Source organism: Urocitellus parryii, chromosome 6 (genome assembly GCF_045843805.1).
Source record: "Urocitellus parryii isolate mUroPar1 chromosome 6, mUroPar1.hap1, whole genome shotgun sequence".
NCBI classification, from domain to species: domain Eukaryota; kingdom Metazoa; phylum Chordata; class Mammalia; order Rodentia; family Sciuridae; genus Urocitellus; species Urocitellus parryii.
The window spans coordinates 16,248,088-16,271,894 of record NC_135536.1 but is presented as its reverse complement, the minus strand read 5'-3'; the positions used below and the strand labels follow the sequence as shown (position 1 = coordinate 16,271,894).

Here is a 23,807-nt window from a genome sequence, read left to right as displayed (position 1 = left end):
AGGTAGACTCTGTTTTTGCTTTCAAACTTCATAAAGTTTGCAATCATATGTAATAAAACAGAATTAAAAATAAAATACTTAACATCATTGGATCATATTTAATAAGATAACTCTATTTGCTCTTCAACAAGACTGTTAAATAAACATCAAGGAATATTTTCTCACATTCTTGGATCAAACAAGCAATAATCAGTAAACCCACAGACAAAAAGCTTTCTTGCTTGGCTTTCTAAGGCCTCACTAATCACCCCAGTGGTCACTTATCCAATGTGCTACTTTCAATCACTGTCAAAGACAACCATCCAAACTACCCATTCTCATGATGAGGTTATGGGAAAATAAATTAGAGGCACAATGATTTCACTGTAAAATAGGATTCTAATGTATAGCGAACCTTTACTTTTAATAGAAATCTATGAGAACTTGGCCTTATAAAATACTTTTCTGCTGTATCATACTCTATTAATACTAAAGTATAACTAGATAGTGCCATAATATGAAATATTTTTTATTCTGGATAATTTCTCATATTTTTCAATTATTATTTATAGGTTTAACAAAGAAATTTAAGCTCCTAGTTAAAAGATTTTAAATTAAAAGCAGAGTATATAAGGAGATAGAGAACTAGGGTTTCCTACCTGTAGCAACATTGTGCAGAATTCCAACTGATGCAGTGTGATAAATTATATCATCACCATCATTTAAATAATGTACATTATTCCTGCAGTCTCTGCCTCGATAACCAAATACAAGCTCCAACACGAGGTCCTATAACAATAATGAAACCATTATACAATTACTCCCTTCCTCATGTCTAAACGTTCACCAATATTCTGTGATGTACATAGCATTAGCATCTTCAGTCAAAATGGAAGACGTGTTTTTAATGTTTTACAGAGTTCAAATACAAAATTAAGCTAGATATATTTTCTCTAGCCTGTTTTGGGCAAATGAAACACATTTCACAGTCTATACTTTTTCTATATAAGGTTATAAAAAGGAAAAGGGAATCACAAGGTTATCCAATTCTAAGAATTTCAGATTTAAGATTCCATATGAAAGAATACTTCAATTTTTATGATTAGTCAGAAAGAAGAATTTGATTTGTATTCATTGTTAGTTAATTATTTGCTCAGCATAGATAACTCAGGACAAATTATATCAAAGTCAGCTACTCTGAAGAATCCAAAGTTGTCTCTGACAACTCCTGCTGAAAGTTCTGGCAGAGAAGGCTGCAGGGAGAAGCATTCCTGTTTTTCATTTCAAACCCTCTCCTATAGCTTTACACCTTGCTCAGGGCTCATTTAACACAATTTGCTTATTTGCTGCTGTTGCTGGGATTATGAAAGGTCTGGGAGGACCTTTCTTTTTCCTCAGCTAGTGCTGAAGGTTTCTTTGATGGAAGGAGGGACAGAAGGAGGAACAGACTTCATGAATCCTATATAGTGACTATATCACATGGGGTAAAGGTTCCTGGAGTGGTGTAAATATTTTATCTTCAACTTATGAATTCAGGACACTAAGTATAAGACACGACTTCTGTAAGTAATAGATTACTCACATGTATTTATGTTTGGATGTTCTCATTTAAAAATTAAGAGAAACAGAAATTTATTTACCAACAATCTCTGCTTGTTGGTAGCAGAGATGGAACCCAGGGGTGTTCAACCACTGAGCCACATCCCCAGGCCTTTTTATTTTTTATTTTGAGACAGGGTCTCTCTAATTTGCTGAGACTGGCCTTGAACTTATGACACTCCTGAGTAGCTGGGATTCTAGGCATGTGCCACTACACTTGGCAAGTTAATCAGTTCTTAAAATCAAACAAAATGATTATTCAATACACTTATTTTCATGAAAACTAATGACTTGGGTGTTGGGCTGCCGCTGCCTGCTGCTGTTACTCGGGGGCCGCTGCGGCCGCCGCCTCTCAGACGCGGGACCTCCAGATCGGGCCTGTGCCCGCCGGGAAGCTGGCGGGCCCTCCACCTGCGGCCACCTCAGCGGCCGCGGCCTCCTACCTGGCTCTGCGCGCTCCTCTGCTACCGCAGTCGCTAGCGGCCGCGGGGAGCTACAGCCAGGAGTCCAAAACTACCTACCTGGAGGACCTTCCACCACTCCCTGAGTATGAATTGGCCCCAACCAAGTTAGGAGAGGAGGTGGATGATGTTTATCTCATTGGAGCTCAAGGATTGCCTTGGTCATATACTGTGGAAGATGTGCTTAACTTTTTCTCAGACTGCAGAATCCGCAATAGTGAGAATGGAATACATTTCCTTTTAAATAGAGATGGGAATCGAAGGGGTGACGCCTTAATTGAAATGGAGTCAGAGCAGGATGTGCAGAAAGCCTTAGAAAAGCACCGCATGTACATGGGTCAGCGATATGTGGAAGTATATGAGATAAATAATGAAGATGTGGATGCCTTAATGAAGAGCCTACAGGTCAAGTCGTCACCTGTGGTGAATGATGGTGTAGTTCGATTAAGAGGACTTCCTTATAGTTGCAATGAGAAAGATATCGAGGACTTCTTTGCAGGACTGAATATAGTGGACATTACTTTTGTAAATGGACTATAGAGGGAGAAGAAAAACAGGGGAAGCATATGCGCAGTTTGAAGAACCAGAAATGGCCAACCAAGCCTTGTTGAAACACAGGGAAGAAATTGGTAACCGGTATATAGAGATATTTCCAAGCAGAAGGAATGAAGTTCGAACCCATGTTGGCTCTCATAAGGGAAAGAAAATGGCATCTTCTCCTATTGCTAAGTATATAACTGAGCCAGAAATGGTCTTTGAAGAACATGAAGTAAATGAAGACATTCGACCCATGACAGGTTTTGAAAGTGAGAAGGAGATAGAATTGCCTAAGGAGATGTCAGAAAAGCTTCCAGAAGCTGTTGATTTTGGAACTACGTCTTCTTTGCATTTTGTCCACATGAGAGGATTACCTTTTCAAGCTAATGCCCAAGACATTATAAATTTTTTTGCTCCCCTGAAGCCTGTGAGAATCACCATGGAATACATTTCCAGTGGAAAGGCTACTGGAGAAGCTGATGTGCACTTCGATACCCATGAGGATGCTGTTGCAGCTATGCTCAAGGATAGGTCCCTGTTCAGCGTAGGTATATATTGAACTGTTCCTGAATTCATGTCCAAAAGGAAAATAAGACTTCCAGGGACTCCAGATAGTAAGGATGAAGCAAGAAGCATTTCATCTGCACATCTTTTTTGGACATGGGCTATAAAACTCCTGTTTATTGGCAGAAACTGCTAGAGAAAGGATTTTGGGTTTGGGGTTAATGCTTCTAAGAAAAATTCATAGTGAACTATTGAGAAGGAGAAAGATTCAATTTGGTATTATGAAATAAACCACAAATCTTAAATTTTTGTTTAAACTGTTCAGGATCTGATTAAGAAAATCTGATTAATTCTTTATTTTATATAATTAAGCAGTTTGTTTTTATAGAGGATATGTTACCCATTGTAGAGACTACATATTTTTATTCAGTACTATCTTTAAAAAATCTTTTTCTCATTTAAAAAATAATCTGTTCAAAGTTTTGATTTTGCCTATGAATTGAGACCTCTGATGTAAAGCTTCTTATGGATGAAATAATGTTTTATTGTAACCAAACACTCACCAAAGCAAGGAAAGGTTTCAGACCTTTAAACCACTATGGGGTGGCAGACAGTTTTAATTTTAGCTATATTTGATTATTTAGATAGGGGTAGTGATTAAAATAAATAAATACCACAGGTTAGTGAGTATAAATGACAAGTTGGCAGTTTTATGTCTTTAGAAATGTTTTGCCTTTCTAAACCTTGTAGTTAAAGGCATTTAACATTGGTGCCTGTCTGTTTAGGGGGAAGTCTAGCCTCAACTTAAAAGTTGATCCCCCCCCCTTTTTTTGGTTTTGGGTAAACTTTAAAGGTGTTTGTTAGTCTTGAAACTGTAAAGTGATATGTCACAATAGTCCAGACTTATAAGGACATTAATGGCTTCACTTGATTTAAACCAACTCTAGACAGGAAAAAAAAAATCTGTCTCCTCATTTGCTTTTCAGTGCAGTAGCACATCCCATATTTTAGAACAAGTAGGGGTGCCTTGCTTTAAATAAAAATAGCATTTAATGTATAATTGTGTGAAGGGTTTATGGATAAAGCTACTTCTGCCACATTGTGGCAGTACCTTCTGCTTTAATATTAACAGCTTGTTATTTAAATATTGGACAAAATGGCTGGCTTCAAAATGTAGTCATTAATAAACTAACTTTATGTGCACCTGTGTAGGAGAATCAAAGTTCTGTATACTTTCTTTGCCTTGTTCCTGTTCTCAGGGTGACAGCTGCCACCAGGAGATGCAGTTATAGTTCTTAAAATTGAATTTTCCCAGATTTCAGAGAGGTGATATCTGGAAGAGAGATGATGTTTTCTCTCACTTAATATATAACCATCTTTGATTACCAGCTAAGATATAAAAATCACTGTACTGTAAGCAGTCAATAAATGGAGGCTTGCTTTAGGCTGAAGATTACCTAAGAGTATTTATTATTGGAGTATGTGAGTCAGTTGCTTATATATTTTATTACAGCAATTCCTGGTATATTAATGTAAGAAGAAATGATTAATTTTCAGTTGTATTTTAAAAAATTCTCCTGTAAGTACATGACTTAATCTAACAGATGTACTACTCAGATGGAAATGTTTTCATATGTGGTTGAATGTGCCAAGTTGTGAGAACTGGTGTCCGTACTTATGTCATTTGTTCAGGGTCTGAACAATCCCATTCATAATTGGTATCTAATTTTCTTTAGAAAACACCTGTAGAGTCTATTGGGATTGGGTTTAGTGAGGAATTCATTCATTTGTACTTTGTCTTCAGCTAATGAGTTTCATTTGCACTTTTTTTTGGGAAAAGAATGAGAGCAAGAGCATTAAAATACTGTGTGATGGGTAAACTTGAAGGAATATTCTTCTTGCTTCACTAAAAACTGAGTTCTCAGTACAAAACAGGTTCATTTTTGGGAAGTCACCATATGAATTCTTATATTCTACTTATTAGTTTTTGTTCATAATTTGATTGATTGATAAGGCAAATGTAGTTATTAGGAGAGGAGGAGATCCACATAACAGAATAAAAGTCTTATTCATTCACAGGACAAAAAAAAAAAAGACTTGGGTGTTTTATAAAAAGAAACTTTGGATACATTTTAATAACATTAAGGAGTGGGTTTTCCTTACCTCTATGGGTCTTTTCTTCTTGCCAACATTATTTGTCTGAAGTTTCTCTGGCTGTGGAGGGGCCCTGCTCACTGGGGGCCTGAAACAGAGAGATGGAAGGAGGAAAGGCATAGATCACTTGGGGCTTTCACTGGGTCTCCACACTTGCCCTCCAGAGAGACTACAACTTGCCAAAAGGGAAGTGGGTCTGTGTTCTGTTAGACTGCACTCTCTAGATCCTGATACCTTCTAATTCAGTAAGGGGGAAAGAAAATAATTAGAAATTTCGTTCATTTTAATTTCTTGGTGTATGTTTCATAATGTAAATAATATACTAACACAAGAGCAGTTTGTTTATAAACAAATGTAAAAATGTTAGCTTGATATATACAAATCTTTCTTGATGGGTGCATTATCAACAAAGTCTAAAGTATTGCTCTAAAGCACCTAATACCTTCACATGACAGGTGCACAATATTATATATATATATATATATATTTTTTTTTTTTCTTTTTATAGTACTAGGGGTTGAACTCAGAGGTGCTTTACCACTGAGTTACATACCTAGCACCCACTGCCCACTTTTTTTTTTCTTCTTGAGGAAGGATATCACTAGCATGCTGAGGCTAACCTTGAATTTGCAATTCTCCTGCCTCAATCTCTTGAAATATATTTATATATACATATGTATTCATTTATCTATCTATCTATCTATCTATCTATCTATATATATTTAATATTTATTTATTTTTTTTTAGTTCTCGGCAGACACAACATCTTTCTTTGTATGTGGTGCTGAGGATCGAACCCGGGCCGCACCCATGCGCTACCGCTTGAGCCTTCTCTCTCCTTTTCCCTCCCACCTCTCGTCCCTGTTTAATGTTAATCTTCTTCTCATGCTCTTCCTCCCAACTCTGTTCTTAGTTACTCTCCTTATATCAAAGAAAACATTTGGCATTTGTTTTTTAGGGATTGGCTAGCTTCACTTAGCATAATCTGCTCTAATGCCATCCATTTCCCTGCAAATTCTATGATTTTGTCATTTTTTAATGCAGAGTAATACTCCATTGTGTATAAATGCCACATTTTTTTTTATCCATTCGTCTGTTGAAGGGCATCTAGGTTGGTTCCACAGTCTTGCTATTGTGAATTGTGCTGCTATGAACATTGATGTAGCAGTGTCCCTGTAGCATGCTCTTTTTAGGTCTTTAGGGAATAGACCGAGAAGGGGAATAGCTGGGTCAAATGGTGGTTCCATTCCCAGCTTTCCAAGAAATCTCCATACTGCTTTCCAAATTGGCTGCACCAATTTGCAGTTCCACCAGCAATGTACAAGTGTACCCTTTTCCCCACATCCTCGCCAGCACTTGTTGTTGTTTGACTTCAGAATGGCTGCCAATCTTACTGGAGTGAGATGGTATCTTAGAGTGGTTTTGATTTGCATTTCTCTGACTGCTAGAGATGGTGAGCATTTTTTCATGTACTTGTTGATTGATTGTATGTCCTCCTCTGAGAAGTGTCTGTTCAGGTCCTTGGCCCATTTGTTGATTGGGTTATTTGTTTTCTTATTGTTTAATTTTTTGAGTTCTTTGTATACTCTGGATATTAGGGCTTTATCTGAAGTGTGAGGAGTAAAGATTTGTTCCCAGGATGTAGGCTCCCTATTTACCTCTCTTATTGTTTCTTTTGCTGAGAAAAAACTTTTTAGTTTGAGTAAGTCCCATTTGTTGATTCTAGTTATTAACTTTTGTGCTATGGGTGTCCTATTGAGGAATTTGGAGCCCGACCCCACAGTATGTAGATCGTAGCCAACTTTTTCTTCTATCAGACGCAGAGTCTCTGATTTGATATCAGCTCCTTAATCCATTTTGAGTTAACTTTTGTGCATGGCGAGGGAAAGGGATTCAGTTTAATTTTGTTGCATATGGATTTCCAGTTTTCCCAGCACCATTTGTTGAAGATGCTATCCTTCCTCCATTGCATGCTTTTAGCTCCTTTATCAAATATAAGATAGTTGTAGTTTTGTGGATTGGTTTCTGTGTCTTCTATTCTGTACCATTGGTCCACCCGCCTGTTTTGGCACCAGTACCATGCTGTTTTTGTTACTATTGCTCTGTAGTATAGTTTGAAGTCTGGTATCGCTATACCACCTGATTCACACTTCCTGCTTAGAGTTGTTTTTGCTATTCTGGGTCTTTTATTTTTCCATATAAATTTCATGATTGCTTTATCTATTTCTACAAGAAATGCTGTTGGGATTTTGATTGGCATTGCATTAAACCTATAGAGAACTTTTGGTAATATCGCCATTTTGATGATGTTAGTTCTGCCTATCCATGAACAGGGTATATTTTTCCATCTTCTAAGATCTTCTTCTATTTCTCTCTTTAGGGTTCTGTAGTTTTCATTGTATAAGTCTTTCACCTCTTTTGTTAGGTTGGTTCCCAAGTATTTTATTATTTTTTTTTAGGATATTGTGAATGGAGTGGTTGTTCTCATTTCCATTTCAGAGAATTTGTCGCTGATATACACGAATGCCTTTGATTTATGCGTGTTGATTTTATATCCTGCCACTTTGCTGAATTCATGTATTAGCTCTAATAGTTTCTTTGTAGACCCTTTTGGGTCTGCTAGGTATAGAATCATGTCATCTGCAAATAGTGATAATTTAAGTTCTTCTTTTCCTATTTTTATGCCTTTAATTTCTTTCGTCTAATTGCTCTGGCCAGTGTTTCGAGAACTATGTTGAACAGAAGTGCTGATAGAGGGCATCCCTGTCTTGTTCCAGATTTTAGAGGGAATGCCTTCAATTTTTCTCCATTCAGAGGCTTAGCATAGATTGCTTTTACAATATTGAGGTAAGTACCTGTTATCCCTAGTTTTTCTAGAGTTTTGAACATAAAGGGATGCTGTACTTTGTCGAATGCCTTTTCTGCATCTATTGAGATGACCATATGGTTCTTATCTTTAAGTCTATTGATGTGGTGAATAACATTTATTGATTTCCGTATATTGAACCAGCCTTACATCTCAGGGATGAATCATAGTTGATCATGGTGCACAATTTTTTGATATGTTTATGTATCCGATTCGCCAGAATTTTATTGAGGATTTTTGCATCTAGGTTCATTAGAGATATTTGTCTGTAGTTTTCTTTCTTTGAAGTGTCTTTGTCTGGTTTAGGAATCAGGGTGATGTTGGCCTCGTAGAATGAATTTGGAAATTCTCCTTCTTTTTCTATTTCCTGAAATAGCTTGAAAAGTATTGGTATTAGTTCCTCTTTAAAGGTTTTGTAAAACTCTGCTGTATACCCATCCGGTCCTGGGCTTTTCTTAGTTGGTAGTCTTTTGATGGTTTCTTCTATTTCCTCTATTGTTATTGGTCTGTTTAGGTTGTCTATATCCTCCTGACTCAATCTGGACAGATCATATGACTTAAGAAATTTATCGATGCCTTCACTATCTTCTATTTTATTGGAGTATAAGGATTCAAAGTAATTTCTGATTATCTTCTGTATTTCTGAAGTGTCTGTTGTGATATTGCCTTTTTCATCCCATATGCTAGTAATTTGAGTTCTCTCTCTTCTTCTCTTCCTTAGCATGTCTAAGGGTCTGTCGATCTTATTTATTTTTTCAAAGAACCAACTTTTAGTTTTGTCAATTTTTTCAATTGTTTCTTTTGTTTGGATTTCATTAATTTCAGCTCTGATTTTAATTATTTCTTGCCTTCTACTTATTTTGCTGTTGTTTTGCTCTTCTTTTTCTAGGATTTTGAGATGAATTATGAGATCATTTATTTGTTGGTTTTTTCTTTTTTTAAGGAATGAACTCCAAGCAATGAATTTTCCTCTTAGAACTGCATCTGTGTCTTCATTTATCTCTAAGAATTTTTTAATGTCTTCCTTGATGTCTTCTATAACCCATTGATCATTCAGTAACCTATTGTTCATTCTCTAAGTGATGCATGATTTTTCCTTCCTTCTTTTATCGTTGATTTTCAGTTTCATTCCATTATGATCAGATAAGATGCATGGTATTATCTCTACTCCTTTATACTGTAAGAGTTGCCCTGTGACATAATATATGATCTATTTTTGAGAAGGATCCATGTGCTGCTGAGAAAAAAAGTGTAACTGCTTGATGTTGGGTCGTATATTCTATATATGTCAATTAAGTCTAGGTTATTAATTGTGTTATTGAGTTCTATAGTTTCTTTATTCAACTTTTGTTTGGAAGATCTGTCCAGTGGTGAGAGAGGTGTGTTGAAGTCTCCCATAATTATTGTATGGTGGTCTATTAGACGCTTGAACTTGAGAAGAGTTTGATGAACATAGCTGCACCATTCTTTGGGGCATATATATTTATGATTGTTATGTCTTGTTGGTGTATGGTTCCCTTGAGCAGTATGTAGTGTCCCTCTTTATCCATTTTTATTAATTTTGGCTTGAAATCTATTTTATTTGATATGAGTATGGACACTCCTGCTTGTTTCCAAAGTCCATATGAGTGATATGATTTTTCCCAACCTTTCACCTTCAGTCTATGTATGTCTTTTCCTATCAAATGCGTCTCCTATAGGCAGCATATTGTTGGGTCTTTTTTTGTGATCCATTCTACTAGCCTGTGTCTCTTAATTGATGAGTTTAAGCCATTAACATTTAGGGTTATTATTGAGATATGGGTTGTTCTTCCAGCCATATTTGTTTATTTATGTTACTTAACATGGTTTGTTTTTCCTCTTTGATTATTTTTCCCCCTTTATTGTACTACCTCCCACTGTTGGTTTTCATTGTTATTTTCCATTTTCTCTTCCTGTAATGTTTTGCCAAGGATGTTTTGAAGAGATGGTTTTCTAGCTGCATATTCTTTTAACTTTTGTTTATCGTGGAAGGTTTTAATTTCATCTTCCATCCTGAAGCTTAATTTCGCTGGATACACAATTCTTGGTTGGAACCCATTTTCTTTCAGTGTTTGAAATATGTTATTCCAGGATCTTCTAGCTTTCAGAGTCTGTGTTGAAAGATCAGCTGTTATCCTGATTGGTTTACCCCTAAATGTAATCTGCTTCCTTTCTCTTGTAGCTTTTAAAATTCTCTCCTTATTCTGTATGTTGGGCATCTTCATTATAATGTGTCTAGGTATGGATCTCTTATGATTTTGCACGTTCGGTGTCCTGTAGGCTTCTAGGATTTGGGATTCTGTCTCATTCTTCTAGTCTGGGAAGTTTTCTTGTTTTATTTCATTGAACAGATTGCTCATTCCTTTGGTTTGGACCTCTATACCTTCCTGTATCCCAATGACTCTTAAGTTTGGTCTCTTTATGTTATCCCATATTTGTTGGATGTTCTGCTCATGGTTTCTTAACAGTCTTGCTGAGCTGTCTATGTTTTTTTCAAGTTGAAATACTTTGTCTTCATTGTCTGATGTTCTATCTTCTAAGTGTTCTACTCTGCTGGTAGTATTCTCAATTGAGTTTTTAAGTTGGTTTATTGCTTCCTGCATTTCTAGGGTTTCTGTTTGTTTGTTTTTTTATAACCTCTATCTCCCTGTATAGTTGATTTTTGCTTCTTGGATTTGTTTATGTAATTCATTGTCGAAGTGATCTTTCATTGTCTGATTTTGCTGTCTAATGTCTTCCTTGAGACTCCAGATCATCTGAAGCATGTATATCCTGAATTCTTTATCTGACATTCCATCTGCTGCAGATATTACCTCTTCTAAAGTTGAGTTGACCTGCACTGCTTGTGGTCCTTTCTTTCCTTGTCTTTTCATACTGCTTGTGTTTCTTTCTACTTGGTGAAACTGTTGTGTTATTGAATTTTCCCCTATATATTTATATTGCTCTTGTATAGTTGCAAAGTCTCCCTCGCAGGCACGGGTGGCAGCTCTGCCCCTCCTCCAATTGGGGCAATGTGCCTACCACGCCGGCATGCCGCTGGGCCTGTTCTGTCGGTGGTCGCAGTTCCTCCTACCTTGCAGGCGCAGGCAGTGGCTCTGCCCCTCCGCAGGCCGCTGAGCCTGTTCTGTCTGTCGGTTGCCGGTCTGCCTACCTTGTAGGCACGGGCGGCGGCTCTGCCCCTCCCCCAACCGGGGCGATGTGTCTACCATGATGGCGGGCCTCTGGGCCTGTTCTGCTGGTGGTTCACAGGTCCACCTACCTTGCAGGGGCGGGCGGCGACTCTGCCTCTCTGCGGGCCACTGGGCTTGTTCTCACCTCTTCTCTATTCACCAAACATTTATCAACATTCACTACATAGTAGCTTTCAAATCTATCCCCCTGTAAAGCTCAGAATCTATTTATAATATCCTAGTACTAACAGGCATGTCAAGTTTACATTTTGCAGCATTTAGATGTGGAGGCTTTCTCTAAAACTCTTTAATTTTTTATTTAGTTTATTATTGTTATCTCAAATGACCATTTTACAAATATTTATTTTTGATAACTAATGTTTTACTTTAAAATTTCATTTTTATATAATGATATTTCCAATGAGGCTCCCTCCTGAAAAGCATGGCGGGGGTGCGGGGGAAGAGTCCAATTCCTACCTCATGGCCACAAGAGGGAGCTAACATTTGGTCCACTTGGTTTACTAAAGGCATCTTTTACCATGTAGCCAGTGCTACAAAATAATTTGCATAACCATCTTCAAGTTGGTCCAATTATTCAAATACTTAATAAGCTGAATACTGCATCTAAATCAATGATGCATGAAACCCTCTCCAAATTTTAATATTCAATTTGTAGCTGAACATGATGGCCAATGCCTAAAATCCCAGTTACTTGGGAGCCTGAGGCAGGAGGATAGCAAGTTTAAGGCCAGCCTGGGCAACTTAGCAAAACCCTATCTCAAAACATAAAAAGGGCTAGGATGTAGCTCAGAGTGCTCTTGCCTGGCACACATAAATTCAATTCCCAGTACATCAAATTAAAAAAAATATCAAATTGTTAACAACCAAATCAGAAAATAATACAAATTGACTTTCTTATGGAAAAAAATTCCAAAATTTATAAATAAGTCTCCTAAAATAAAATATTTTCAAATATATTTGCATTTCAAAATTGTCAAGTTACACAATTAAAAAAAGAAAGTGAAGTGTTATATTTTACACATAATATCAAACAAATGGAGATTTTCATATGTAAAGTGAAACAGCATGCAGAATATATAAGCATAACTAATTGGTATCATAAAAAGTAAATGCCCTTATAAGGAATATATAAACAACTTTACAAGTTATCACAGAAATTTTGGCTTCAAACCTTCATAAAATAAAACATTTAAAACTACTTCTATTAGGATCTAGTAGATAGGAACTTTGGTTTTTTCTTCTAAGTCAATTCTGTTGGTGAACTTTATTCAATGTTAGTATTACAGCTTTAGTTGTTAATTCAAACAATAAACAGATAATTAATCTATGCAACCCTTCATAACAATTAAGAATATTTTAATGCTTATTACATTAGCATGTAATACTGTAAACCACTTGTAAAATTATATGAGTCGAATGGATCAAGTTTTAGTAGTTACTGATATAGTGTAAATCCAATAATTAAGATTCTAAGCTGGGTGTGGTGTTGCATGCCTGTAATCCCAGTAGCTTAGGAGGCTGAGGCAGAAAGATTGAGAATTCAAAGCCAGCCTCATTAAAGTGAGGCACTAAGCAACTCAGTGAGACCCTGTCTCTAAATAAAATACAATAGGGCTGGGGATATGGCTCAGTGGTAGAGTGCCCCAAAGTTCAATCCCTGTACCTGCTCTGCCCCTCAAAAGATTCTATTCATTTCAGGGATATTAGTTCCAAAGGGGAAAAATGTGGAAAACTATGAATAGAGGTAAAGAACACCAAGAACCTGAGCTCATTAATGCTACATATAAAAGATGATAAAAACATAAAATCAGGCCTTGTGAGTATGACAAAGAGAAGATTACCTGGAACCTCTTTTCAGCAGCAGATTAAAAAAAAAAAGAGAAAGATTACAACACAAATTTGAATTTAAAACACTCATACATAAAGTAGTAAAGTTTTTTTTTTTATCAATTTAATGAAGATAAACTCTTCTGATTATATGAAAGGCCTGTTGCTTCAATTTTATTACTGCATAAAAAGAAATGATTCAGTTATGACATTAATGGCAGGGAAATCAGAAGAAAGGTGAAAAAATAGAATGCAACATGTTCTATATTATAAACTTTAAAGCTTGCCATTCTTATTTTTTTAAAATATCCTTATTTTGTTTATTTATTTTTATGTGGCGCTGAGGATCAAACCCAGTGCCTCACATGTTTGAGGCAAGAGCTTTACCACTGAGACACAACCCCCAGCTCTCTTATTTTTTTTCTTATTCAGATTGTATAATATGACTTTCAAACAAAACATTTAAGCTTATTTTTATTCTTTTTTTTTTTAAAGAGAGAGTGAGAGAGGAGAGAGAGAGAAAGAGAATTTTTAATATTTATTTATTTTGTCTTAGTTCTCCGCGGACACAACATCTTTGTTGGTATGTGGTGCTGAGGATCGAACCCGGGCCGCCAGGCGAGCGCGCTACCGACTGAGCCACATTCCCAGCCCCTTATTTTTATTCTTAAAATGGGAAATAAAGGGCTGGGATGGTGGCTCAGTGGAAGAGTGCTTGCCTAGAAGCACACGAAAGGCCCTGGGTTCGGTCCTCAGCACGACATAAAAGGGTAAATACATAAAATAAAGATATTGTATCCAACTACTACTAAAAAATAAATATAAAAAAATGGGAATAAAATCTTAACCAACTTAAAGGGCTGGTAGCACTGGAACTTCTTTGAAAGAAACTGCCTGAGGAGCCCCTTATTTTGAGCTAAGAGATTTCCCCAGTCAGCAAATTCACACAAAAAGAATGAATAACTCAGGACCACGCTGATTTGGGATTTTTCTAGTAAATATTTTTTTTAAACTTCCCTTAATAGTGTAATAACTGTAACAGAATTGGAAGTCATTTCATCTACCCTCTCTCTGAAATCAGGAGTCTTCTTTACACATTTAGAACATGGCTTTATAAGCACTCATGACAAATGGTCAGCTAAAGTGCATGAATCCTGCTTGTGACAGGGTGTAAGACAGCAATTATATCTCTACTTAATTTCTTGTGGGAAATAAGTGATCCGCAGATTATTCTTCATATTTAGTGGCCTCCCAACTTTCTTTCATCACGTGTTTTCTACTACACCACTGTCAACTCTCAGTGTCCCCTTCAATGCAGAGATTGATACTGATGAAGCTAGGGTAGGTATGAGGCTAGATCTGTATACTTCATTGCTGTTAAAATAATATAAGACTATGTGGGCCTCCTTAAAGGGTGTATCATACTCTGAACTCATCTTTGCACATTACTTGCTTAAAACACAGAATTTCACAGATAATTAATTCATGCCATCAAATATTCAGGAGTGCCTACTATTTGAGTGTATGTATAATCTGATCTCAAATCTACTGTTTTCATCCTTATCTCCCAACATTTTTCTAGTGTTACTTTTTTTTTTACTTCTAAAATTTGACCATTCATTTCTATAATGTCCCATTTCAGAAACTCTCTGAGGACATTTTCATCTCACTGAAGGTAGCTATAAAAGCACCCCTTGAGTCTGTCTTATCCAGGCCATTTTATTAAATATACAAATATACTATATTATCCTATTTTAAAGGGTAGAGTAAATGTTTATTAAATGAAGATAACAGATTTATAAACTGAATAATCTCTCACTGATAAATATGTATAGCTGTTTTTTTTATGAGCCTCTGAAAGTTAAGGAAAATGTAAAGTTATATAGAACATTACTGTAAAACCAAATAATCATAATGAAGACCTTCATCATAATACCAACCATTTATTGTATCTAAAAATATAACTCCTTTGTTGGATTTGTCCTACTTCATTTTTTAATTTTTTATTGACAAATGTAGTTAATTAGTTCATAGGGAAAATACTATAAAGATCAAAATAGAATGAAGAGTAAATATTTGAATGAAAAATGTTCTTTCATAAAACACTTACCTTACTATACCCTGCCTTTGAAAGGAATTAAAGGAAAAAAGAAGGGAAACACATGAAAATTATAAGGAATAATTTTAGCAGTTTAGTAAATATAGTAAAAGTAACATATCAATAGAAACATAAGGAAATACAAAAATGCCTAAATTTTATGTCACATTATTTTGAATGTTTTTATTAAAAATATTGGGAATTTGACCAAAATGAATTACTTTAGATAGATAAGATTTGCTACAAAAACATTTAATGAAAGAAAAAAAACCAAAATTATTAAAATTACTTAGAGAAAAAAAATCTACAAAAGTATCAACCAGAGAAATTATTAGTTGTCATCAAAACAATTTCCTTTAAAGAAGATAAGGTATTTGATATGTGTTTGTTTTAATCATTTAAAAATGTTTTGTTCCACATTTGATGACAATAATAGATTTTATTTAAAGTACTGAAAATTATTTACATAGACTGTATTATCTCCTTAGTAATATATTAAAAATTGTCCCAAAGAAATATGTCTTACTTTTTAATCCCCTTTGATTCTATCATTTTGTAAGAACAACTACTCTTGTGATTACATTAATGATCTCTGTCTCATCATTTTTATGAGACTTTAGCAGAACTGACTTTGTAAAAAAAATTGAGAACAAAATGTGAAACAATTTCAAAAAGTAATCTGTAAAAAATTTAACTGCAAAAATCTTTGCTGATTACAGTTACAACAGTGTTACTCATTCTTCAGGAGCAGGAAAATAATTTCCACTAGTCAGAATGTGGGTCATTTCAGCACTGAGGAAGGAAATTTAAATTGAAGTGTTTTACCACGAATGATGGCATACAGATTCAAATTAGGTCATATACCAAACTTATCTAATAATTTTTTCTTTTAAAAAAATCAACAGAACATATGGAAGAGATTTATGAGAATGTCTACAGTTCTTCCTCCCTATAAAACACTTCTCACTTCTCATTACTTGGGATTTTTGGTTTTCATTAAGTAATAGTAAGCATTCTTCTGCAATATTCTACTTAAGAACATTCACATTTACATATTTATATGTATTCCTCTAATTAATAAATAAATGCATAGTGCTCATTACTTTGTGAATATTTAATTAAAAAAAAAAAGAAAAAAAGTGTTTCAGTATTTAACTGTCTATCTCCTCAGGTTACTCTGTATTTCATTCCAAGGTGAGGATGCCATTGATGAAGACCTACTATCTTAATTATTGATGTATATTATTTCATATCAACCTTGAAATAATCCATAAGTGAGGAATTATAGTGCTCATTTTCCCTCTTAGGAAACTGAGGTTCAGAAAGAATGAATGACTTTTCAAGGTTATACAACTGGTAAATGATAAAAATGAGTATGTTAGCCCAATTGTCTGGCTCCAAAATCCATGTCCTTTGCATTGTGTGATGCTCTTTCTACCCAGCTGCTTCTATCTAGAATTTTATACAAGTATTTAGATTTTGTAATGATAACATTCCTACACATTCTTTTATACTTTGCCTCTTTATGCATAACAAAATGATTACTCTCTACCATTTCCTGACCTCCCCTTACAGTTATCTGAGGTATCCTACAGCAAACTGAGTACCTTGAATAGGAGCTTAGAAGGTGTCATGGCCTCAACATTCCACCTAGACTTCCTGAGACGCTGGGATTAGTCAGCTCATCAAAATCTCTAGTTGTCCTCTCCCCCATCATTAAGGTACATCACATGCCTTTTACTTTATCCCTTTCCCTGAATATTAAATTCATAGGTTTCATTTTTAGTTTTTCCCTCAAATACTCTTACTAGTTTCTTACAATAATATTTTCCTTGTCACAGCTTTCTTCAGAAGTCACTGATGTTCTCAGCTTTCACTCCTTCATTTCTCACTTCTGTTTCTGATAATCTATTCCTTTATCATTTCTTAAAACCTCTCCACTTTTGAAGTCCATGCCATATTGCCTTTTGTGTGTGTGTGTGGGGTGGTTCCTGGGGACGGAACCCAGGGCCTCATATGTGCTAGACAAGTGGGCTACATTCCCAGCCCTCATATGTCTCTTTACTGCTTTCCATCTTTGATTTAAAAACCATTAGGTTCACAGTTTCTCTCATCTAGCTCATCTAGCTCAGAGACATTATTTTAAAGGTCTTTTCCAATAAAACTTCTGTGTATATATCCTTATTTTTAATTTACTGATTCTAAACCAAGATCAATAATTCCCTTTAAAAACAAGCTATACTTCAATCTGCCATTTTTTTGAAAAATTTTTGAAATGTTGTCAACCCTCAATTAAGGGCATGTTGATAGATAGGCCATTTAAAAACTGAATCATGTCTCTGCACACATGCTTCCTACAAGGTTCTGGGCACTGGATTCTATTTTTATTATCTTCCCCAATGTCATCAAATATATTTAACACACTTGGCAAGTAAGGTTACTTTAATCATATAAATTTTCTACATATAAGGCAACATTCTCTAAACTACTTGAAAAGACACTGTTACCACCATAAAGTATTTAAGGGGGCTGGGGTTGTGGCTCAGTGGCAGAGTGCTTGCCTAGCATGTGTGAGGCACTGGGTTTGATTCTCAGCACCACATATCAATAAATAAAATAAAGGTCCATTGACAACTAAAAAAATATTTTAAAAAAGTATTTAAGGACAAACATTTTGTAAGAGTTCTGGCAACCAAATAAAGCAAGAATATCAATGATATTTAATATTTGTAGGAAACACATTTAGTTAAATAACAAATTTAATTATAATACAAGTATCTTTTCCTTCATTTAATTTTAAACTTTATTGTTACCTCTCATCAGCTGAAGGTTCTTTCTGTTGCAAATGAGGCTTGGTTCCAAACATTGGGCGAATATTTGTTGATAAGGCTCTGACGGTATAAGTAATTTCATTCTCCCTTGTAACATCACTATCATAGCCTACCATCAAAATATAAAAGTTATTCTTTAAGTGATAACTGAGATCAATTGTGATCTTGTAATTTAGATATAATGATGTCCAATGTCAAGTAAATTGTGCCATAATCAAATTATGGAATATGCATCCAGCAAAAATTAAGTAGTAAAATATTTTATATATAAATATATTTTTTAGTGCTTGGGATAAAACCCAGGGCCTCATGCAAGCTAGGCATAGCATTCTACCACTTAGCCATATCCCCAGCCACATAATGATGTTTTTTAAGTATTACTAAGAGATAATAGCAAGCTATAGGCCATGTGCAATGATGCATACCTATAATCCCAGCAACATGGGAGGCTGAGGCAGGAGGATCACAAATTTGAGGCTAGACTCTATAACTTATCAAGATCCTTAGTAATTCATCAGAGTCTGTCTCAATAAATAAAGCTGCTGGGGAGGCTGAGGCAGCAGGATTCCAAGTTCAAAGCCAGCCTCAGCAACTTATTGAGGTTCTAAGAAACTTAGTGCCACCCTATCTCAAAATAAAATTTAAAAAAGGTCTGGGGATGTCTCAGTGGTTAAGAGCCCCTGAGTTCAATCCCTGGTATAAAAAAACCCCAAAATAATCAATAAAAATGGTTGGGGATGTAGGTTAATGTTAAAGTGAAGTGCCCTTGGGTTCAATCCCCAGTACCAAAAAGAAAAAAAAAAGCTACAAGTTCATGTTAAAAAAAATTATGTATACAAATGCACATATACCTTAGGATAAACCCCAAATGTTTATAGAGATTAACTTTGAGTGGTTGAATTATAAAGTCTGTGTTTATTCTTTATTGCAAAATATATTTTATATAATGAGCTAGTATTATTAGTATATTAAGAAAAATATTTTAAAATATAAAGTTCAAATATATAAAATTCATTTTAATAGTATTTATTTAAAGTATGGTTGTCTTACATTTGTAGATGATAAAAAGTATTAATACTTGCCAGTCTGCTATTCTTGAATTATAAAGCCAATTTTTGTGTAAAACTAGCCAAAAACACTAATACCACAATCATTTTTTTAAATATTCATTTTTTAGTTTTTAGGTGGATATAATATCTTTATTTTATTTTTATGTGGTGCTGAGAATTGAACCCAGGCCTCATGCAAGCTAGGCAGGCATGCTACCACTTGACCCACATTCCCAGCCCCAACACCACAGTTATTAAAGTATTATTATTACTTTAAATTCTATAGTTTAAATCAGTGCTGTATTTTTTATATGTTTCTGTTAAAATGTTTTAAAATGACATACCTCCACCTTCTTCGGAATCTACATCAGATTCCTCACTATCACAAGGCCTTCTTTCTCGATAACTTTCCATCTCATTTGTCCATACCATTAAAGACATATCCGCACCTCCTAGGGTCACCAACATGCTGTCATCATAAGTCCAACGAACATTTGTGACATGTGTGCTATGGGCCACATACCTCTTAAATTTTCCAAATTTTCCCTAGAGATGATAAAAATGCAAACTTTTTCTGAGAAGTTTCATTATTTGAAAAATTGTAGTTATATTTCTGAACTAATTATATTTTTAGTTATATTTAATTTTCCTTAATGTATGTTTTGAAGTCAGTCATTCTAAATGCAACATAAATAAAAACACAAGAAAATATTGAAATACCTTAGAATAAAAAAAAACAAGTGTGCTAAAGAGAAAATGTTTTAACCAATTAAATACTTTAATATTTAACCAATTAAATAAGAGTAACAATTCCCAAACCTGGTGAGGATAGGATGAAACTAGTAGTTTCACACATTGCTAGTACAATTAACTTTTTTGGAAACCAATGTGGTATTCCGCATTAAAAAATACATACATATATTTGGCACTGCTGAGAATCAAACCCAGGGCTTGCACATGCTAGCCAAGTATTCTATCACTAAGATAAATACACAGATCCTGTTCGTACTTTTGTCTCACTAATCTGCCTTTTGGTATCTATGCTAAGAACATGCTATGTATGTGAAAAATACTTATCATATTATTTACTTATAGCAGTGAAAAATTTAAATACCTCAACTGTTCAATGGAGTAACAATATAGTTAATACTGTGTATTATATGGAGAAATATATGTATTAAAATAATTGTTATGTAGATTTATTAGCATTGAGGTAAAGAAGGGAAGGAATCTGTAGACCAGTATCCTAAACTTATTCCTAAAGGATCTACATCATTTGGAATGCTGGAATGAAGTTTCTGACTGATAATTGTCTATTTAATAGAGTGTTCTTAATCTACTAAGGTTCTAGCTCATATATGTATCTAAAGTAGGCTCTGTGTATGTAGTGTTTTTGAATATCTGAGTTTCCCTGGAGGTTTTTATTTTTAAAATATTTTTAGTTGTAAATGAACACAATATCTTCATTTATTTATTTTTATGTGGTGCCTCACGCATGCTGGGCAAGTGCTCTACCATTAAGCCAGAACCTCAGCCCTCCTATGAGTTTTAAGCCTGTGTCTTCATTTCAGTGTTGATCTACAAAAAATAATATGGGTGTTATAATATGGGTGTTATCATAATGAATTGAGTATTTCTAATATCTCGATGAATGTTTTTTCATGTATTTGTTGACTGATTGTACATCATCTTCTGAGAAGTGTCTGTTCATGTCCTTGGCCCATTTATTGATTGGGTTATTTGTTTTTTTGGTGTTTAACTTTTTGAATTCTTTATATACCCTAGAGATTAGTGCTCTATCTGATGTGTGAGGGGTAAAGATTTGTTCCCAAGATGTACGCTGTCTCTTCACCTCACAGATTGTTTCTTTTGCTGAGAAGAAACTTTTTAGTTTGAGTCCATCCCATTTATTGCTTCTTCATTTTAATTTTTGCGCTATAGGAGTCAATTATTAAGGAAGTTGGGGCCTAATCCCACTTGATGGAGATTAGGCCCTACTTTTTCTTCTATTAGACGCAGGGTCCCTGGTTTTATTCCTAAGTCCTTGATCCATTTTGAGTTGAGTTTTATGCATGGTGAGAGATAGGGGTCTAATTTCATTTTGTTGCATATGGATTTCCAGTTTTCCCAGCACCATCTGTTGAAGAGGCTATCTTTTCTCCAATGCATGTTCTTGGCACCTTTGTCTAATATAAATTAATGTAATTTTGAGGGTTACTCTCTGTGTCCTCTATTCTGTACCATTGGTCTACCAGTCTGTTTTGGTGCCAATACCATACCATTTTTGTTACTATTGCTCTGTAGTATAGGTTAAGGTCTGGTATAGTGATGCCACCTGCTTCATTCTTCCTGCTAATGATTGCTTTAGCTATTCTGGGTCTCTTATTTTTCCAGATGAATTTCATGATTGCTTTTTCTATTTCTATGAGGAATGTCATTGAGATTTTGATCAGAATTGTATTAAAACTGTATAGTGCTTTTGGAAGTATGGTCATTTTAATAATATTAATTCTGCCTATCCAAGAGCAAGGTCGATCTTTCCATCTCCTAAGGTCTTCTTTGACTTCTTTCTTTAGGTTTCTGTAATTTTCATTATATAGATCTTTCACCTCTTTCGTTAAGTTGATTCCTAAGTATTTTATTTTATTTTATTTTTTGAGAGAGAGAGAGAGAGAGAGAGAGAGAGAGAGAGAATTTATTCATTTATTTATTAGTTTTCGGACACAACATCTTTGTTTGTATGTGGTGCTGAGGATCAAACCGGGGCCGCACACATGCCAAGCGAGTGCGCTACCGCTTGAGCCTCATCCCCAGCCCTTTATTTTATTTTTTTGAGGCTATTGAAAATGGGGTGGTTTTCCTTGTTTCCATTTCTGTGGATTTATCACTGGTATACAGAAATGCCGTTGATTTTATATCCTGCTACTTTGCTGAATTCATTTACTAGTTCTAGAAGTTTTCTGGTGGAACTTTTAGGGTATTCTAGGTATAGAATCATATCATCAGCAAATAGTGCTAATTTGAGTTCTTCTTTTCCTATGTGTAGCCCTTTAATTTCTTTCATGTGTCTACTTGCTCTGGCCAGTGTTTCAAGAATTATGTTAAGGGCTGGGGATGTGGCTCAAGCGGTAGCGCTCTCGCCTGGCATATGTGGGCGCTGGGTTCGATCCTCAGCACCACATAAAAAAAATAAAATAAAAATGTTGTGTCCACCGAAAACTAAAAAAAAATTTAAAAGTTCTCTCTCTCTCTCTCTCTCTCTTAAAAAAATAATTATGTTAAATAGAAGTGGTAAAAGAGGGCATCCCTGTCTTGTTCCAGTTTTTAGAGGGAATGTCTTCAAATTTTTCTCCATTTAGAATGATGTTGGCCTGGGGCTTAGCATAGATCACTCCAGTCAGAATATCAGCTATTATGAAGACAAACAACAATAAGCGTTGGCGAGGATATGGAGAAAAAGGTACACTCATACATTGCTGTTGGGACTGCAAATTGGTGCAGCCAATATGGAAAGCAGTATGGAGATTTCTTGGAATATTGGGAATGGAACCACCATTTGACTCAGCTATCCCTCTCCTCGGTCTATACCCAAAGGTCTTAAAAACAGCATACTGCAGGGACACAGCCACATCAATGTTTGTAGCAGCACAATTTACAACAGCTCAACTATGGAACGAAACTAAGTGCCCTTCAATAGATGAATGGATTAAAAAAATGTGGCATATATACACAATGGAATATTACTCAGCAATAAAAGAGAATAAAATCATGGCATTTGCAGGTAAATGGATGGAGTCGGGAAGTTAATGAATGCTAAATGAATTTAGCCAATACCAAATAACCAAATGCTGAATGTTTTCTTTGATATAAGGAGGCTGATTCATAGTGTGGTAGGGAGAGGGAGCATGGAAGCAACAGACGAACTCTAGATAGGGCAGAAGAGTTGGAGGGGTAGGGAGGGGGCATGGGGTTAGAAACGATGGTGGAATGTGATGAGCATTATTATCCAAAGTACATGTATGAAGAAATGAATTGGTGTGAATATACTTTGTATACAACCATAGATATGAAAAATTGTGGTATATATTATGTGATAAGAATTGTAATGCATTCTGCTTTTATATATAAATAAAAAATAATAATAACAATTTTAAAAAATGAACTGAATATCATAAAATGATTTGATGCATTATTTCAAATTTATGTTTATGTTCTTGTTGGTGCTAGATTATAATATATAACTTAATTTATGGGAATTAAGAAATAAATACATCTGAAGTGGGCACTGTAGTGCATACTTGTAATCCCAGCTCCTCAGGAGGCTGAAGTAGAAAGCCCAGCCTGGGCAATTGAACAAGACCCATTTCAAAATGAAAAATAAAAAGGGCTGGGGGTGTAGCTCAATGGGTAGAGTGCCCTGGGTTCAATGACCAGTAAGAAAGAGGGAGGAAGCAATAGAGGGAGGGAGGAAGAGAAGGTAAGCAGGCAGGCGTTTATTGGCTTTGGTACATACATTTTACTTTTGTGCTAAACAGAAGCCTAACATTTTGCAGTAGTTTGAATATGGGAAAGTGAAATAAGAATTGAGCAATCACATAACATAACATAGACACAGAGAGCTCCAAAGAATCTGTATAGTTTGGTTTTAATAAAACATCATTAATCACATTAAATCACTGTTGTTTAATTT

The 23,807-nt window shown here is 35.2% G+C and overlaps 1 protein-coding gene and 1 pseudogene across 4 annotated transcripts in view; one reads left to right on the top strand and one right to left on the bottom strand.

The window, feature by feature from the left end:
• Positions 1–23,807, bottom strand: part of Eml5 (EMAP like 5) — a 175,489-nt gene that overhangs the window by 21,841 nt on the left and 129,841 nt on the right. For 2 of the 4 annotated variants that reach the window (XM_077799818.1, XM_026400979.2), the window contains exons 26-29: positions 19,462–19,663; positions 18,051–18,177; positions 5,244–5,322; positions 639–768 (exon numbers count right to left, since the gene is read on the bottom strand). In XM_077799818.1, the coding sequence (XP_077655944.1) occupies positions 639–768; positions 5,244–5,322; positions 18,051–18,177; positions 19,462–19,663 (538 nt within the window). Of the gene's footprint in view, positions 1–638; positions 769–5,243; positions 5,323–13,153; positions 13,163–15,249; positions 15,265–18,050; positions 18,178–19,461; positions 19,664–23,807 lie in introns of all 4 variants that reach the window. The other 2 variants (XM_026400970.2, XM_077799819.1) reach the window with 2 other exon arrangements.
• Positions 1,865–3,474, top strand: LOC113192364 (G-rich sequence factor 1 pseudogene; annotated as a pseudogene).